Source organism: Guillardia theta (genome assembly GCF_000315625.1).
Source record: "Guillardia theta CCMP2712 unplaced genomic scaffold GUITHscaffold_157, whole genome shotgun sequence".
Lineage (NCBI taxonomy): Eukaryota > Cryptophyceae > Pyrenomonadales > Geminigeraceae > Guillardia > Guillardia theta.
Genome location: NW_005434517.1, coordinates 1 through 17,802, shown reverse-complemented (window position 1 = coordinate 17,802; position 17,802 = coordinate 1). Strand labels below are relative to the sequence as shown.

The 17,802-nt window shown below is 53.3% G+C and overlaps 4 protein-coding genes across 4 annotated transcripts; 1 reads left to right on the top strand and 3 right to left on the bottom strand.

Annotated features, from left to right (window-relative positions):
- Positions 1 to 1,323: 1,323 nt before the first annotated feature.
- Positions 1,324 to 3,760, bottom strand: GUITHDRAFT_147489 (hypothetical protein; the record flags this gene model as incomplete). The annotated part of the gene is made up of 7 exons (XM_005820949.1): positions 1,324 to 1,362; positions 1,539 to 1,601; positions 1,717 to 1,773; positions 1,971 to 2,009; positions 2,086 to 2,166; positions 2,421 to 2,555; positions 2,780 to 3,760. The coding sequence occupies 7 exons, from the start codon at positions 3,758 to 3,760 to the stop codon at positions 1,324 to 1,326; spliced, it is 1,395 nt and encodes a 464-aa protein (XP_005821006.1).
- Positions 3,761 to 5,727: 1,967 nt separating this feature from the next.
- Positions 5,728 to 9,650, bottom strand: GUITHDRAFT_119765 (hypothetical protein; the record flags this gene model as incomplete). The annotated part of the gene is made up of 28 exons (XM_005820948.1): positions 5,728 to 5,781; positions 5,823 to 5,888; positions 5,939 to 5,986; positions 6,127 to 6,190; positions 6,230 to 6,288; positions 6,401 to 6,556; positions 6,601 to 6,647; positions 6,730 to 6,785; positions 6,850 to 6,907; positions 6,956 to 7,005; positions 7,057 to 7,106; positions 7,218 to 7,264; positions 7,309 to 7,391; positions 7,435 to 7,535; positions 7,588 to 7,669; positions 7,717 to 7,763; positions 7,810 to 7,869; positions 8,085 to 8,097; positions 8,153 to 8,199; positions 8,324 to 8,432; positions 8,486 to 8,574; positions 8,621 to 8,830; positions 8,878 to 8,919; positions 8,972 to 9,010; positions 9,059 to 9,103; positions 9,149 to 9,298; positions 9,347 to 9,443; positions 9,496 to 9,650. The coding sequence occupies 28 exons, from the start codon at positions 9,648 to 9,650 to the stop codon at positions 5,728 to 5,730; spliced, it is 2,124 nt and encodes a 707-aa protein (XP_005821005.1).
- A 5,124-nt stretch (positions 9,651 to 14,774) lies between these two features.
- GUITHDRAFT_80869 (Pch2/Trip13 meiosis-specific crossover resolution) lies at positions 14,775 to 15,659 on the bottom strand (the record flags this gene model as incomplete). The annotated part of the gene is made up of 1 exon (XM_005820977.1): positions 14,775 to 15,659. One exon carries the CDS (start codon positions 15,657 to 15,659, stop codon positions 14,775 to 14,777), a length of 885 nt encoding a protein of 294 aa, XP_005821034.1.
- A 419-nt stretch (positions 15,660 to 16,078) lies between these two features.
- On the top strand, positions 16,079 to 17,782 carry GUITHDRAFT_147486 (hypothetical protein; the record flags this gene model as incomplete). Its single annotated transcript, XM_005820947.1, has 10 exons — positions 16,079 to 16,081; positions 16,362 to 16,412; positions 16,477 to 16,560; positions 16,608 to 16,710; positions 16,768 to 16,913; positions 17,069 to 17,182; positions 17,350 to 17,421; positions 17,468 to 17,526; positions 17,573 to 17,649; positions 17,721 to 17,782. Coding segments are annotated over 10 exons (771 nt in total), but the record flags the coding sequence as incomplete, so codon positions are not given.
- Between the last annotated feature and the right edge of the window lie 20 nt (positions 17,783 to 17,802).

Below are 17,802 nucleotides of genomic sequence, written 5' to 3'. Positions count from 1 at the left end.
TCCCTCCTTCCCTCCCTCCCTCCCTGCCCCCCACGCCCCCCCCCCATTCCCCCTTCCCCTCCCTCCTCCTTTTCTGCTGTGTCTCTCTCCTGTACTTTTCCGCCTATTCCCACCTCCTCATCTCTCGTCCCCGCCTGCCCCCTTCCGGCTCAACAACTCCCCAGTTTCTATCGGACCATCCTGAATTCGTAGAGGAGTACAAAGGGGAGGAGCGACAGGACGAGGATGGTTGGGGCAGAAGGGCGAAGACGAGGAGCAAGGAGAGAGATCTTCTCCTCCACAGCTCCCCATCTTCTATCCGACCATCCTCTCATCTCGACCCTTCCAGTCTTTTACCTGATCTCCTTGTTCCCTCGCTCTCTTCTTCGCCTTCTCGTACCTGTTGATCCCTCAGCACCTTCTTCCCTGCCCTCCTCCTCCTACCCCGTGCTCCACACCTCACATACACTCCTCCTCCTCCTCCTCCTCCTCCTCCTCCTCAGTTTTCGCCCCTTGCCACCTCTTCGTTTACCTCTCCTTCAGCTTCCTTCTCATGTTCCTGTACTGTTCTGGAGGTATCCAGACATTCTTCGGGACAGCCTGCGAGACGATTTGAGAAGCCGAAAATGGTACAGGAGAACAAGAGCGGCAAGGAGAGGAGATCAGATGAGGAGGGGAAGGACGCAGGAGAGCATGAGGTAGTGATGATGATGATGATGATGATGATGATGATGATGATGGTGGTGGTGGTGGTGGTGGTGGTGGTGGTGGTGATGATGATGATGATGATGATGAAGAGGACGAGGACGAGGACGAGGACGAGGACGAGGAGGAGGAGGAGGTGGAGGACGAGGGGGGGGGGGGGGGGACCGAGAGATTTGTGACGCCATCGATGTTATAATGGGACAAACTTCGTCCTGTTGAAAGTGTGAATATTTCGCGAACGAACAAGATCAGCAAAATTGGAGGATGGAAAGAGGAGAATATAGAAAGAAAGGAAGAGGATGAGGAGAAATATGAAGAAGCTAACGAGGAGAAGATCATGGTGGTGGTGGTGATGGAAATTGTCGAGGAGGTCGAGGAGGTCGAGGAGGAGGAGGAGGAGGACGAGAACGAGGAGGAGGAGGAGGAGGAGGACGAAGATGTTGACGAGGAGGACGAGGACGAGGAGGAGGTTGACGAGGAGGAGGAGGAGGTTGACGAGGAGGACGAGGACGAGGAGGAGGAAGAGAAGGAGAAGGAGGAGATGCAGAAAGAGGACGAGAAGGAGGAGGACGAGAAGGAGGAGGACGACGAGAAGGAGGACGAGAAGGAGGACGAGGACGAGGTGGGGGGGAGCAGAAGTTATTTACCCTTCATAACGTGACCGTGCTTTCGAGCAGCCTACACAAGGACGAATGAAAAAGAAGGAAAGAATTCAGAGCTCACAAGCAAAAGTCATGAGGGAACGGGAGAACAGAGGAATGCAGAAAGAATGAATGAGAAACAATCAAGGAAGGAGATCATGATAATTGATCACAACAAAAGCAGGATGGTATGATCTTGTGTAAATAGCAAACCTGTTCGATCAACCAAGTCTTACGAACAACAGGGCTGAGAGCCGTTGCACCGATCTCTTCAACCTATCAATCACCCGTCATCTCCATCCCCCTCCTCTCCTTCCTCCCTCCCCATCCCTCCCTCCTTGTTCCTCCTCCTCCTCGCTCTCCTTCCCCAGTCATCCTCCCCTTGTCCCACCTCCTCTCTGTACTTCTCCACGTACTCATACTTGGACAGCTTTCTGTCTTTTTCAGCCTGCAACAGTTTAGCAAGCATACGACAAGAGCCGCCGCCGCCGCCGCCGCCGCCGCCGCCGCAGCAGCAGCAGCAGCAGCAGCAGCAGAAACAGAAGAAGAAGAAGCAGAAGAAGAAGCAGAAGAAGAAGACGCAGCAGCAGCAGCAGCAGCAGCAGCAGCAGCAGCAGCAGCAGCAGCAGCAGCATGGGTGAGGACCTGTTCTGCTAATGCCTTCTCCTTCTTCTCCTCCTCAGTCTGTAGAGCAACGTCAGGGCAGAGCAGCAAACCAAGGAGCATCGCGCACGAGCTTCAACGGGCCCGCACTCTTGACCGGGACTAGGGACCGGAGAGTTTTGGCGGACATGATGGCTCGGATGGTGTTGCCTGCAGCATCTCTGTGCGCGAGTTGTTGCTGTTGAGAGGGGTGAGAACAGCGGTCAGGAAGCAGACGAAAGATGGAGGGAGGCAGGGAGAACGAGGATGAGAACAAGGGTGAGGACAAGGACGAGGGGAAAGATAAGGACGAGGAGAAAGGAGCAGGAGCAGGGAGCAGGAGCAGGGAGCAGGAGCAGGAGCAGGAGCAGGAGCAGGAGCAGGAGCAGGGAGCAGGGAGCAGGAGCAGGAGCAGGGAGCAGGAGCAGGAGCAGGAGCAGGAGCAGGGACAACCTTGAGAGACTCCTTCTGAGGAAGGAGGTGCTTGTACGCGTCACCGTAACTCTCTATCACCCAACGAGGGACAACGATGGGAATTGTCTCCCTCATTTCAAAACTCTCGTTGTTAAGCGACTTCGTGATCAGCTCCTGCCATTCCAAATCGTCATCAAGCCACCTCCATGAGGAGAGGGGGAGGATGAGGACGAGGACGAGGACGATAGGAGGAGGAAGAGAAGAAGGACGAGGACGAGGACAAGGACGAGGACGAGGAGGAAGAGAAGAAGGACGAGGACGAGGACGAGGACGAGGGAAGGAGCGAATGCAAAAGGAAAAAATCGGGCCAAGGCATGCAGACATACATCTACACTCACCTTGTTAATCATGATCAGCTCCTTCTCTCGCTCGTCAAGCCGAGGCTGCTCCGTGATCCTCCCCGCGGTCGGGTCGCTTCCCTCCTCGTCCTCGTCCTCGTCCTCGTCCTCGTCAGGCCTTCTTGCCAAGGCCCTCTCCTGCATGGCCTCGTCCCATGTCAGAGCACGGCTCTTCTGCACGCTTCCTCCCCCCTCCAGTGTCATGTTCTTTTCCAGCTCTATTCTCCTCTGCTCCATCCTCCACATGGTCTCACTCGCCTCCGTGGTCCCAGGTACTATCCCAGCTGAAAGCTTTGACCTGGCCCCCACGTACTCAATCAGGTTGTCGAACGTCTTGGAATTGTTGGGGGCCACTCCCTCGTACAGCCACGTCATGAATGTCTCCTCCTTGTTCTGCTCCAGGTACTCAGGTATGCTCCCGTCCTCCTTTCTCCTGTGCGGGAGCCGAGCTAGAAACGTCGCTTCCTCCAGGTACCGCTCCCCAAGCTCCTCTGCAGCCTCGTACACAAGCGCCATGCTCTTACTCATGATGTCTGGCTCAATCTTTCGCTCCTTCACCGCGCCCTTGCACACGAAGACAGGGCTGTCAGGGTGTTGCGAGATGTCCCTCATGTCGTGAGGAGCCACAAAGGATGGGTCTCCGAAGCCAGCAGGGAGCTGCTGCTGGTGCGAGTACTTGCTCATGGAAGACAGGAGCCTGTCCTCGATCTTCTCCACCTCCCTGTCACTTGCTGCTCCTTTTTCCCACCTCGTCTCCTCTCCTATACCTCCTCCCTCCTCCTCCTCCTCCTCCTCCTCCTCCTCCTCCCCTCCAGAGCTCGACCGCCACTCGTGCCGCATCATGAACACCTCCCCCCTCTCTCCCTCTCTACTCCCTCCTCCACCGTCATGTCGTTCGGCCGAGGACTCAGTAACTGTACTTGAAAGATCACTGGTGTCGTCCGAGTAGTCAGAGACTGACACGTCAGCGTGAGGGTTCATGTCTTCTCCCATCAGAAACTTCCGACGTCCTTCTCCCAATGACTCCTCACTGTCTGACAAGCTGCTCCTTTCATCGCTCGAGCTGTGTTTGTTTTCCTTGCCATCAGCTTTGTGCCTATCCTTCTTCTTCCCTTCCCTTCTTCTCCTTCTCCTTCCCCTTCCCCTTCCCCTTCTTCTCCTCCTTCAATCCCTCTCTCTCCCGTCTGGTTCTATCGGTTGGTCTTGGTTCCTTCGCTCTCTCCTTTCTCTTCCGTGGAGTCTCTTTCCCTTTGCCGAATCCCCCATGGAGCTCCTGCTCTACAAGACCCACAGCATCGAAGCTGCTGCTGCTCTCGTCGTCGTACCCTCCTGCCCTCTCTCCTCTCTTCAAACGTGACTTGCTCTTGCTCGCCTCGCGGGATCCGGCAAATTTGCATGAGCCACAGAACAACAGGAGAAGCAGCAGCAGCCTGTCCAACCCTCGGCGACCTCCCTTCAAGCATGATGCCATCCTCTGTGAGATGGAGGCAGCTAAACATGAAGATTCATGTTGACGGACCTGTGAGACCGACCTCGTCTACCTCAGGACATAGCTCGGGCCATGCTCGGTTTCGACGAGACTGAAGCAGGCTTGCAAGGGATCACCTGCCTTGACGATGACTTGCTTGCACTCGCTCGGTTCACTCGAGGTCTTCATGTCTCTCCTTCTGTCTTCTCGTCCTCGTCCTCATCCTCGTCCTCGTCCTCCTCATCGTCCCTGCTGGCGTCTCTCCCTTCTACGCGATGCGCCCATTGCATGCTGCATCATGGAAAAGTGGGTGGGTCAGTAGGGGATGAGGGTTGAAAAGAATGAGGGGGATGAAATGAGAATGAGGGAGATGAAGGGGCTGCACGTGTTATAGCCTGCCTCTACAGCCCCGGGAACAAAAGGTCCCTGTAGGGGGTGAGGGTGGTAAGACTACGGGTACTAATTCAGTGCCTTAACAGAATTCGTGGGGGTACTCAGGAAAATGTTCCTTTGATGGTAGGGGTCAGGGGAAGGGTGTATTTGGGGTGGGGGGTGAGTGGGCACGAGGCGAAAGGAGAATGTAAGAAAAGGAGAGGAGGGGGAGAAAGAGAGGAGGAGAGGGAGAAAGAGAGGAGGTTCTTCTTCCTTTGTCTCTCGTTCTTGTTTGCCGATGAGGATCATTTGTTTATCAAGCTCAACAGGTTGAGGCCTGCCAATGAAATTACTTTCTATGTCTTCTTCTTTACTGATGGCATTCACCCTGTGTTGAACTATGAGCCTTTGGTCCTGGCAGCCCCTGACCCTTCTCTCTCAGATTCCTTCGTTCTTAGTCTTGGTCAACATCTGGACTTGGGACTGCTCGCTTCTTCACATCGATCGAAAGGTAAGGCTCATTCTGCTGTTCACTTCCATACCACAACACCTAGCATGCCAGATGAGGATTCATTTTATCAAGCTCAACAGGATTGAGGCTTCGGCCGCTGAGAATAAACTCATGGTCTTCTTTCCACCGATGGCATGCACATATACCTGACACATGCTCACACGTACTTGACATCTCGATTCTCATCCTTGCTTTTTTTTAACAGGTTTGACTAAGTGAGGACGGGAACGAAACAACAGCATCCTTGGACGCTCTGCCATCTGCAGGTCAGAAGAAAGCATAAGACAGTCCTCCCACCCTATCTCCCTGCCTCTGATCCCCCAAACCCATAGAATTTGAGCGCGGAGGTAAGAGCCCGCAAAGCAGTGATGTCAAAAATTTTGATGTCTTTCGTGACTCGTGTGAGGCAAATGTCTGCCAATGTTGCCCCTCCAGTTCTAGCGAATGCGCTATTCTGACACTTTCAAAATTGACAGGGATATCAACGGGTAAAGCTTCCGGGAGGAAACAGCGGACTTTTCACGTCGAAAACTGAAATGAATCACAAACTTTTGAGAAATGAAAGAATTTGTGTTTGTAGAGCTAATGAACAAAAAACTATACAACACACATGGAGAGCGTTTCTCGCACTAGAAATCTGAAACTCACAGCCTGCCAACACTCGTCATATCATCTAATTCACATCAAGTCACCAACCTCAGCCCTCGTTTGTAACGATCGACCAGCTTCTTGTTGAGCTCTGCCTCATTGCCGAAGAACTGATCGAATCAGCTCACTTATCCCAGCACAAGTGAGGAATCTCCCTCACCTCCTCCGACACGGCATATGCATCAACTACTTTGGCTGGGTTGTATTCCTGGAGAATTTGTCAAAAGACAAGAGCAGAAGACAAGCTGAACTTCGGAAGATGGAGGTTGACAAAAGTTGTTTCAAACAAAAGGAGGAGCACGGCAGAGAGACTCAAATGAAGGAAGGAAACAACTTCCCGGTTGATACCTGATAGAACGCTCGCAGCGAAGTCTCTAAGTCGCTCCTCCCTCGCTCCCACGTGGCTTCAAACCTGCAGCTAGTCAGATGGTCCCCAAGAAGCTTGTCCCACCAGGATTCGTCAAAGAGAGCCTTCAGGGCCTCGCGCATCTCCCCAATGCTCGGCCTCGCCTGCAGAGTCTTCAGCAGCAGCAGAGCCTTCAGCAGCACAGCTCGCGCAAAGCAGCAAGAGAGGTCAGGGCAGGAGGGGGCATCATCAACGGAAAAGGGTCAGGGTCGGGACCTTGGGGATAGAGTTTGTCGCTCGTCGGATGAGGGCGTTGTAGCGGAAGGTGTGCTCCTTGGACAGGAGGCCCTCGGAGATCGGGAGGAGACGATCCCCACGGGTCACGCGAGCTCGAATCTTGTCCAGGTTGTTCATGAGGTCGACGTGAGGGACCTGGTGGATGTCAGGGGCAGCTGGTCCCGAGCTGGGAGCAGGACCTGCTCAGAGAGGAGCTCCCAGAGGAGAACTCCGTAGGCAAAGACGTCTGGTAGGAGCAAGCTTCAGAAGGGGAGTTTGACAAGAGGAGGGAGCAAGGGAAGGGATTTTGCGGTGTTGAAGTTGCTCACCTGACTTCAAGGTCAAGGTGGCCCCGGTGAGCTGTTCAGGCGGCATGTAGGCAGGGCTGACATGCGAAGTTTGAGACTCGGACCAACAGCAAGATATCAAGACAGGAGATGTCAGGATACCTCCCGGAGATGGTGGTTGAGTTGTAGCCAGACTCGCTGGTCATCCTACGAGCGCATCCTTGAGACAAAACAGTCACAACGAGGAGCCAGGTGAGCATATAATCACCAAAGTCTGCGATCAGAGCTCGAGAGGCGTTGTTCAACAAGATGTTTCGGCTGCACAATATCAACGTCAAGACACACATCACTTTGAGCCTCCAACATAACCTGCTCAGGTCCCGATGGATAATGTTCAGACTATGCAGGTAAGTGACACCCTGGCTTCCAGTCAGGAGATCTGACAAGGGCGACCAGGCGCGGGCAAGTCTCTCAAGGATCCAGAGGGAGAGGAGAATGCCGTTCAGGAAACACATATCGCCATGTCTTACCTCTGCGATGTCTGCTGCGATCACCATCTTCAAGTCCAAAGACAAGTCTTTCCACATGTCAAGAGCGTGATCCACCCAGAGCAAGACTGACCTGCTTTCCCTGACGGCGGATGCAGAGCATTGTGTAGGTTCCCAGCACAGAGCGCGAACACAAGACCAAGTTGCATGTCGCCCCTGGTCAACAGTCACCTCAACCCCCAAGAGCACGGCAGGGTACCCATCGGGAGGAAAGTGAGCCACAGTGCCGTAATATTGACAGACGCAGGGATGCTCAAGCATGGTCACGATGTCAAGCTCCAGCATGACGCCGCGGAGAACCTGAACAACACACGTGAGGTCGAGGGAGCAAGTCCCAGGGAGTCTAGAGCACTTGAGCGACACTCCCTTCAAGCTGGTTGTTGACGGTGCGGAAGCTGTCTCTGCTCACTCGCTTCACAGCAACGTGGCGACCTCTAAGACAGGGTCATCGCTCATCGTCTCGACATGTTGATGCCGTCACCTCCAGATCGCCTTCTCGATGGTGCTGAAAGTTCCGCTGTCGATGGGCTGCTCGAGGCGTCAGCCCTGAAAGTCTTATTGATAACTGCGACACCTCAGGGTTCAAGATCTCGTCGAGAGGAATCCACTTCGCCTCCACCAGCTTGACAACCATCTGCATGTCATGTCATACGATCGCAAAGCGTGTTGGACAAGTTCCTCGAGTTCGGTCTTGTGTATGTGACTGAGCTTGGACTTGATGGCCCATATTTGAGCCTCTTGCAGCAGCTTGTCTGTCGTCTCAGCAAGATCGTCTTGAAAGGTTGTAACAGGTGAAGGAGTAGACTTATATGACATTTCAGAGAGGTTTGAACGATGAAAATTGCTGACCTCTTGATTGTTGCTGTAGAAATAAAGGTGTTAGAAGGAGAAGGGTCATTTGAGAGAAAATCCCACACCTTGCAACGTTTCCGCGTCGCAAGACACAATCGAACTCAACGTATCCCTTCGTCAAAGATCAGCCTCTGAAACGTCTTGTGTCAAGGTGCTGTTAGAGTCCCACCTCAGATGCAATGGTCTTGGCGCGACGAAACCTGTCAAGATCAAAGTTTGAATCTCTAAAGGCTAACCCTCAACATCTCAAGGTACTTGAGCGTGACATCGGTGCCTTCCGGTCCCAGAACCAGCTTGCAGGTTTGATCGATCGACTTCCCGCTGGTCTGAACGAACTCAGAAGCCCTGGGCCCATATCAGTCAGTCTGTACGCAACGATCCGAAGGTCAGCATGGTACCTGCTTGAGTCTTTGACAGCGACCAAAATATCTCCTTTGGATATCTTGTTGCTAGCGAACGCAGAACCTCCTACTGTGACTGAGGAGACCTGCCGGAACAGTCTCACTGATTTCAGGTGAGAAGGCTCTACTGACCACAGGGAAGATCCCTCTGGCAGGAGCCTCCAAAGTCAGCCCAACTCCAGTTATCCTCCCTGCTTCCTGCTCTTGCTGCTCTTGCTGCTGCTCCTCCAGTGTCTGCTGACTTTTCTGCTCCTCCTGCGCTGGCTGTTCGGGCTGTATTGCTGCTTGCTCCACTTGCGGCAACTGATTTGCCTGTTGTGCCTGCAATGCCTGCTGAAACCTCTGCGAGTAACTGTTAGACCTTGTTTGATACCCCTAACGCAAAGCACCTCGATCTCTGTGAAGCCAGACTTGTTTTCGATGTTTGACTTCTTAAACAACGAGATCAGGTTGAGCAAAGACCACGTCATCCCAACGATTCACCACAATCACTTCTTCGACTCGAGTCGGCTCTTTCGAGGCCTTGCAGATGTTGTCAGCACTCTCAAGCCAGCAAGGCCTCATCGTCACCTTCTGCTTAAGTTCTTCATAAGAGATCTCCAAACGAGCTTTGTCCTGGTAAGGCAATCACGTGTATGCATCACTGCGAGCGATAGACACCTGAGTCACGACACGGAGGCGCTGGGTAGCGTCTTGGAGCTGTTCATTCGAAGTCTTCAGGGCGGCCTGAAGCCTGACACAGCCCTCCTTGAGCTGCATGTTCTCGACCTCCACACTCTTCAGCCTCGTCTCGCTCGCTCTCAGGTCAGCCTTAGCACAACAGTGAGATCAAACTATGTCTGATTCTCATCCTCACACCTGTGCAGTCTTGAGCTTCGACAACAACGTCTGAATCTCCTCATGGTGTTTGCGAGCAGCGTGAGAGTTGTTCAGGTCAAATGGCGCGATGACAGTGCTAGAACAGAATCAAATATGAGCAATCTGTTTGATACGGATGCTTTCCTCACCTCTCATGCGCTGAAATGGTGTTCGAGTCGACATCAGGAGTGGCCGGCCACCCATTTGTGGGATCAGCCGCCGTACGAGCCTGGTAAGGTTCTGTCCCGTTGGGATGCTTCATATCATTGAAAAGCTGCATGCATGTCAGACATTTCCCATTCATCCTCATCCGATTCAGATACCGCAATCGTGATCTTGTCTTCTCCAAACAGATGCTACTCCTTTCCTTTCCTTTCTTTGCTTTTGGTGCTCAAGATTCAGTTCATGTGGAGCAGCTGGAGACGAGTCACGCTCTCTGTTGGGAACGCCTGTTGTAACACGTCAAACACATTTGACATTTCGTCTGGGGTGATAGGCTAAAGATTCGATGGCATGTCTGTTGGTATTCCATTGTTCTAAGTTAACTTTTCCATGCAAGCATTCACATGTCTTGAAGTGCTGGAGTTTTCGTTTCAACAAGGGTACAATATCGAGCCCTCAGCATGGTTTGGATAGCATGAAGATTTGATGTGAGGAAGATCGTCGGAATGGTCGGAGGTGGTTTGTGCTGCTTGCTCAAAGACGTATGGGGGGGAGGTAAACTGTTTGCAGGAAAGATCTCATGGCCAGAATACCAAATCAGCGTAGGTTCAGAGAAAACGGAAAGAGGGTCACACTCGGCCTATTTGATGGTTATGGTGAAGCAGGGATAAGTAACTGAGAAAGCTTTCGCAAGCGTTCGCACAAAGACGGCTATCATGGGGGAGGCATGCAGGGGCAATGCAAACGGAGCTGAGCATGGATGAAGAGCATTCAAGAAATGGGCGTAGCAGAGATCCTGGATGTGGAGCATCGAGGGGAGGAAGGAAGAGCGTGCAGGGAGGAGGGAGAGGAGGAGGAGGCTGTAGCAAGCGCTGCGGATAATATCATGGGCATGAGAGGAAGCAGACAGAGAGGATGGAAAGGGGGTGGGTATTCTCAATGGGGGTAGGGGTACCTTCATTTCCTGAAAGGGGTAGGGGTGCTTATTCCTTGAGGAGGCATGCGGGTTTACTTCTGATTAAGTGAGCCCAGGGTGGGGGTAGGAAGGGGTGGTGCCTACGTGAGCTCCTTTGGATGATTGAAATACTGGGGGTGGGGTACTCTTGGGTCAATCAACTCTCAAGTGTAGTACCCCCCACACGACAGAGATTCTCATTATTTGAGGGGTGGGTATGAAAGGATGTACCCCTCCTAATCTGACAGTGGTAACTTGGGGTCAGGGTGCCTGGTACCTCTAATGTCGGTAGGATTTGCGGTGGGTGGGGTATGAGCACCCACCACTTATCCTGATATCAACTTCTGACTGTGTTACAGGGGTGCATGTCAACTACCTCCACCCCACCCCACACCCCTGCTCAGTACCAGGCACTTTGTAGGAGTGTACAAGTGATCAGGTACTGAGATCCATAGAGTTGCACCTGTATGGAATTGAAATAATAATATTTATTGATGTAGATACATGTACCCATCATTGAAGCAAAAATACATATATAAATGATTTTGAGTAAAGATGATGGCAATACACAATCTGCATGCCGGTACCTTTTAGCTGCTACAAAGTGATTGCCATAACTTTGAGTAAAGAGATTGCCCCCTTGTGAGTGAATGACAGGCAGGCTAGCTCTATGCGCGCTCTGGCTGGTGGTTCTCGAAGGCTGGGCATGGCGGGCTGAGGGAGCAAGTAGCTTCAATTGCGGGAAGTGTGTGTTTCGTGTCTCAGACGCGGGCTTGTTGACCAGGGAGGGAAGCGACTGTTCTTGCTCTTACCTAGGACTCAGTGACTTTGGTATTCGCAACATCTCGATCGGGACCTTCGATGGGTTGCCAAGCATATACGAAATGAGTCTTGAGGGGAACCAGTTGTCGAGTCTACCACCAGGAGTGTTCGATGGGATGCCGGGCTTGGCGTATCTTCATCTCAACTATAACAAGCTGTCAACTCTTCCTTCAGGGATATTCAAGAACAAATTCTCTTGCTCTGGCTGGGTCTCTCCTACAACAAGCTGTCCAGTCTACCTGCAGGAGTCTTCAATGGGCTTAGGAACTTAGATTTCCTAGGCCTCCACAACAACTTGCTGTCCAGTCTTCCTTCTGGAGTCTGTGATGGTTGCATGAAGATGTTCTGGTTAGCAATCGACCACAATGTCCTACCCTCCTTGCCTACAGCAGTCAGCACGCTCTCGCGCCTGACCGTAGCGCTGTATGCCGACAAGCTGTCCAGCACACTTGCTGTGGGAGCCTTTGACGGGCTCTCGAGCTTACAGGGGCTGTATTTCAAGAACTACAATTTCTCTAGCCTTCCTGCTAGAGTGTTCGACGGGCTCTCAGGCTTGAAGATCCTGAGTCTTCATGACACCATGATGGAGAGAGTTCCAACGGGATTATTTAACGGGCTTACGAGCTTGGAGGAGCTTTATCTCAACAACAATGAGCTGTCCAATCTCCCTTCAGGAGTGTTTGACAGTCTCTCGAGCTTGCGCGTGCTGGATCTTGGTAGCAACATGTTAGAGAGTCTTCCTCCTGGAATCTTTGACAGACTCATTGGCTTGTCACAGCTTGACCTGAGCTACAACCTGCTGTCTGGCATTCCTTCAGGCATTTTCGATAATCTCTTGAGCTTGTCCCTCATTCGTCTTGAATACAACCAGCTGTCCAGTCTCCCTGGAGGAGTGTTTGACAGGCTTTCGAGCTTGCAGGAGCTATATCTCGACAACAACCTGTTGAAGAATCTTTCGATAGGAGTATTCGACAATCTCTCGAGAGTGTACTCTCTAACACTCGGATACAACCTGCTTTCCAGTCTTCCCACGAGAGTCTTCAAGAACCTCTCTAGCGTACAGTCTCTAAAGGTCAATAACAACCTGTTGCAAAGACTTCCTACAGGATTGTTTGACGGGCTCTCGAGCCTGCAAACTGTAGCGCTAGAATACAATAAGCTACAGAGCCTTCCTGCTGGAGTCTTCGACGGCCTCTCAAGCTCTTCTCTTCGCAGTATATCTATTGCCAACAACAGGCTCTCCTGTATCTCCTCCACCGCTTTCTCTGGTTTGCCTCAAGGCTGCAGTTTGGACCTCAGATACAACAATCTGCCTTGTCATCATTCCTCATGGCCTCCGAGCACTAGGTGGGATGCGGGCCTAGCGGTATGCTTGAACGAAACTCTCTGTCTCGACAGCCAACCAACAACAGTCATCCCATCTACGACCTCGTCAGAGTCCACGTCCCCTGAGATCTCTCAAGGCTTGTCCTCCACGTCAACCGTCGTCGCCCCGTCTACCAGCCCGTCATCTGCCGTCGCCCCGTCTACCAGCCCGTCACCTGCCGTCGCCCCGTCGACCAGCCCGTCACCTGCCGTCGCCCCGTCGACCAGCCCGTCACCTGCCGTCGCCCCGTCGACCAGCCCGTCACCTGCCGTCGCCCCGTCGACCAGCCCGTCACCTGCCGTCGCCCCGTCGACCAGCCCGTCACCTGCCGTCGCCCCGTCGACCAGCCCGTCACCTGCCGTCGCCCCGTCGACCAGCCCGTCACCTGCCGTCGCCCCGTCGACCAGCCCGTCACCTGCCGTCGCCCCGTCGACCAGCCCGTCACCCCCTCCATCCACCGCCCCGGCAGTCGGCGTGGCCAACGTCTCACAGGCCAACGGGTCGGCACACGGATGGGCCCTTCGCCCGGAGTATCTGGGGTGCCGCATGAAAGACTCCTGGGACACCATCATCCATGATGGGCTGCAGGCAAGGAACCAGACCTTCAGGACAGGCGGGCTCGGGAGGTGGATTGTGCTGGGCAAGTACGAGGTGTGGGTGTGCAGCTCTCGAGACGAGTGTGCAGCGGGAGGGAGAGGTTTCTGCTATGTGTACGACGAGGAGGGGCAGCGGTTCGTTCCCTGGTGACTCTTGTGGAGGTGACGCTCGAGTGAGGGACTGAGAGGATGTTGTGCAGGGGTCTAGAGGACGAGCTGGTGCTCAGCTGATCGGATTGTGGAGGGCCGGGCTCTGCCGTACTTCCCTCAGCTAGTAGCGTCCAACCCAAGTTTGCGCCACCTTGGTCTCTTGTCATGTTTGAAGTCAATACCGGCCGCAAGTTACGGCCCCATGGCATGCTGGCTGACTGATGAGTCAGACTAGTACATGTTGCGGCGTTCAAGGCTAATGAGCTTATCAATTCACTTAGTAGTACAGTTTTTTCTTTCTATGGTACAAGTTGGACTGTATGGTCAGGCTGCCGCGGTGGTATCACCGAGGCTGAGTGCGCCCGGTCGTCCAAGTGGCAGTGACCAGCCGTGCTGGGCGGCCTGCAGGCTTCGGTGGCGGCCCATGCAATCCTTGAGCTTGCTGATAGCCTCTTGATCTTGAATCGATGAAATCATCAGCTGAGCACCAGCTCGTCCTCTAGACCCCTGCACAACATCCTCTCAGTCCCTCACTCGAGCGTCACCTCCACAAGAGTCACCAGGGAACGAACCGCTGCCCCTCCTCGTCGTACACATAGCAGAAACCTCTCCCTCCCGCTGCACACTCGTCTCGAGAGCTGCACACCCACACCTCGTACTTCCTCCGGGTCATCAGCATCCCGAGCCCGCCTGTCCTGAAGGTCTGGTTCCTTGCCTGCAGCCCATCATGGATGATGGTGTCCCAGGAGTCTTTCATGCGGCACCTCAGATACTCCGGGCGAAGGGCCCATCCGTGTGCCGATGGGAGGACCATGGCTGGTTGGCTGTCGAGACAGAGAGTCTCGTTCAAGCATACCGCTAGGCCCGCATCCCACATAGTGCTCGCGGGCCACGAGGAGTGGTAACAAGTTAGCTTGTTGTATCTGAGGTCCAAATAGACGTCCTGAGGCAAACCAGAGAAAGCGGTGGAGGATATACAGGAGAGCCTGTTGTTGGCAATAGATATACTACGAAGAGAAGAGCTTGAGAGGCCGTCAAAGATTGCATCAGGAAGACTTGTTAGCTGGTTGTTGTTGAGATAAAGATGCTGCAAGCTCGATAGATTCATGAAGACTTCAGCAGGAAGACTCTGCAGCTCGTTGTTGTTGAGATTTATCTCCTCCAAGCTTGAAAGTCCGTTGAAGACTGCAGGAGGAAGACTGAATAGCTCGTTGTCACGGAGATTCAGCACCCTCAGGCTCGTGAGTCTGTTAAACACCCCAGCAGGGAGACTAACGATATTATTGATGGGAAGAAATAGCGACTGCAAGCTCGAGAGCCCATCAAATATTCCAGCAGGGAGATGAGACAGCTTGGTGTTGGCAACAACCAGCTGCTCTAAGCCTGAGAGCCCGTCGAAGACTCCAACGGAAGACTAGACAGATTATAGTATTCCAGATATATCCCACGCAACTTCGAAAGACCATTGAAGACTCCTGCAGGAAGACTGGACAGCTTGTCGTCGAAGAGGGACAGGCTCAGACATGTCCGGAGCTTGTCAAAGCTTCCTGCGGGAAGAAGTGATAGGACGTGGTGGTCGAGAGACATGGAACACGTTCTGGAGAGACCATCAAACACTCCTGCAGGAACACTTTCCAGCTCGTTGTTCTCAAGATACAGCCACATCAAAGCTGAGGTCCTGTTGAATACTCCAGCAGGAAGACTGGACAGCTTATTGTTGTTGAGACTCAGCCACATTAAGTTTGGGGTTCCGTCCAAGACTCCTGCAGGAAGACTCGCCAACAGATTATCGTTGAGATATAAAGACCACATCATAGATAGATTGTCGAAGACTCCTGCTGGTAGATTCTGTAACTTGTTGTTATAGAGATTTAAACTGAACAACTTCAAAAGACTGTCGAACACTCCTGCTGGTAGACTCGACAGCCTGTTGTTGTAGAGATCCAGCCCCTGCAAGTTTGACAGCCGGTCAAACACTCCTGCTGGTAGACTCGACAGCTCGTTGTTGCTGAGATCTAGATGCTGCAAGCTCGACAGCCCGTCAAAAGTCCCGTTGGAGATATTCCGAATGCCCCATGAATCACTGAAATCAAGAGCACCGCAACCAGCACCACAGTTGCTTCCCTCCCTGGTCAACAAGCCCTCGTCTGAGACATGAAACACACACTTCCCGCAAGTCAAGTTTCTTGCTCCCTCAGCCTGCCATGCCCAGCCTGCCAGAACCACCAGCCAGAGCGCGCAAACCGCCAGCCTGCTCGACATTGCTATCCGATGATCGCGTCCGAGTCAACCTTGACATGGGGTTACAAGATCGGGGCGGTACAAGCTCAGTTGGCGAGTACCAGTAAATTCTTTACTCATCATTCAAACCAGGTGCTGATTTAAAACTTATTGGTTGGTATATAATAAAACTTTACTCCGGGCCCGCCGGGCCCGCCGGCCGGCGGCGGCCCGGGTCAGTGAGTCACCCGGCGGAGCCCGGGTCCCCGCACTGCGGCAATCAAGTCAAGGTGGGAAGTATTATTATTCAATTAGCTGCCATGTGTTTAGCAAAGAGATGGAAAATGGGGAAGGCTCATCGGAGGGAGAGCGGGAGGGAGGGGGCAGGAGGGAAGCAGGGAGAGGTGGAGGGATGAAGGGAAGAAGACAAGAGCACAGGACAGAGGGCTACAGGAAAGACAATGGTGAGGGGAGAACAAGCAGGAGCTTGACGGATTGAGGGACGTGTGTATGGCAGAAGAATCCGGAAGGAATGGTCGGAAATAGGAAGGGAGAGATTGAGGCAGATGCGGAGAGGGGAAGGGAGGGGAAGGGGTGGTAAGGGAGGGGAAGGCAGGGGAAGGCAGGGGAAGGCAGGGGAAGCGAGGGGAAGGGAGGGGAAGGAAATGTGAACAAGGGCAAGGATGTCTTGCTTGTTGTTTAGCAAGAAATGCCCTCAATGCCTCGAATAAATGTCTTTTGCAGATGGTAGAGTCAATGCCAGCTCGACAGCTCAAGCATGAGTTGGAAAAACTGGTGAATTCTTGAGCAGTCTTGAGTCAGTTCTGTTTGACGCTCGCCGTGTCTTGCATCTGTGCAGAAAATCGATTACAGTGACTGCGTCGAGAAGGCAGACCTGGTGAGGAAGCTCAAGAAAGGCTTGTTGGCGAAGCGCGAAGAGCAGGTTGTGCTGCTGAGAAGAGGTCAACCTGAGCTGATACTTGAACCAAGGTCCTCAATTCCAAGGCAGCCGCAAACTTCGCGTTCGGTCGAAGGTCGTATGCCGTGGCGATCAGGCATTACAACGACGCGCTTGCTGCCTGCCAGGTCGAAGGTGAAAGTTCTCTCTCTCCTCGCGCTGCATAGCGAGACTGTGCATGACTGGCTGCAGATGACGACGTCGAAAGTAATATCATCAGGAGCGCGGAGCCCCAAATCCTGTGCAACAAATCGATCTCGTTCCTCCGCATGAACCAAGCGATTCTTGCACTCGAGAGCGCTCAGAAGAGCATCTCGAAGTTCCCCGAGTTTGTCAAGGTGATGCAGAGAGAAGGAGGACAGGAAGACGCGAGACGGGAGGGATGGAGAGGCATGAAGAAGGGGAGGAAAAGCAAAGAAGGAGGGAGGAGGAGGGAGGAGGAGGAGAAGGTGGTGGTGGTGGAGATGTTGGCGTGTTTACTTCATGGCATCAGGGTTACCTACGAGCTGCAGCTGCGCAATCTGCCCTTGGGAAACAATCGGCTGCTCTCCTGCTCCTAGACACAGGGATCTCGATCCTTCAACGAGATCACAACCTCGAGGAGGAGGTGCAACGCTATGAACCCTCCGTCTGATGTCCTGCATCTGCCCTACCGTCATGTTGTCACTTGGTTGTAGCATTGAGGATGCTGTTTGCAGTGCCTGATCCCTCCTCTATCTCGTCTCCTCCGCCTCCCCCTGTGCTCCCATCCTCTGGTTTTTATCTCCATGACAGATCTCCTTTGATCAGCCCGATAGCGACCCGAACGCGAAGAAGGCGTATGAGGACATGATGGCTCTGCGAAGGGTTGACCTCCTGTCATCGTCTCCTCTCTCCTCACCTCCTCCCGCAGGGTGTGCTGGAGCTGATCGGGAAGCAGGGGGATGCAGAGACTAGCCTGGAGGGCCCCCGGTGATGTGTGAAGGGTGGAAGTGAAAGTTGTTGACGCGGGAAGCAGGTTCCTGAACGAGGAGATCCAGAACCCGGCGGTCACGAACAGCATCTTGCTGCAGCTGAGTGAAGATATCCTGACAGGTGCGTTGGAGGAGGAGTGTGCTGTTGTGTCGGAGGGAAGGCGGCTGAGATGCTGGTGATCTCATCTACAGATGTCTTGGGGAACTATCTCGAGGCATGGGATTTGAATCTTCTCTCATGCGCCTCAAGGAGGGTGAGATTAGAGCAGACACT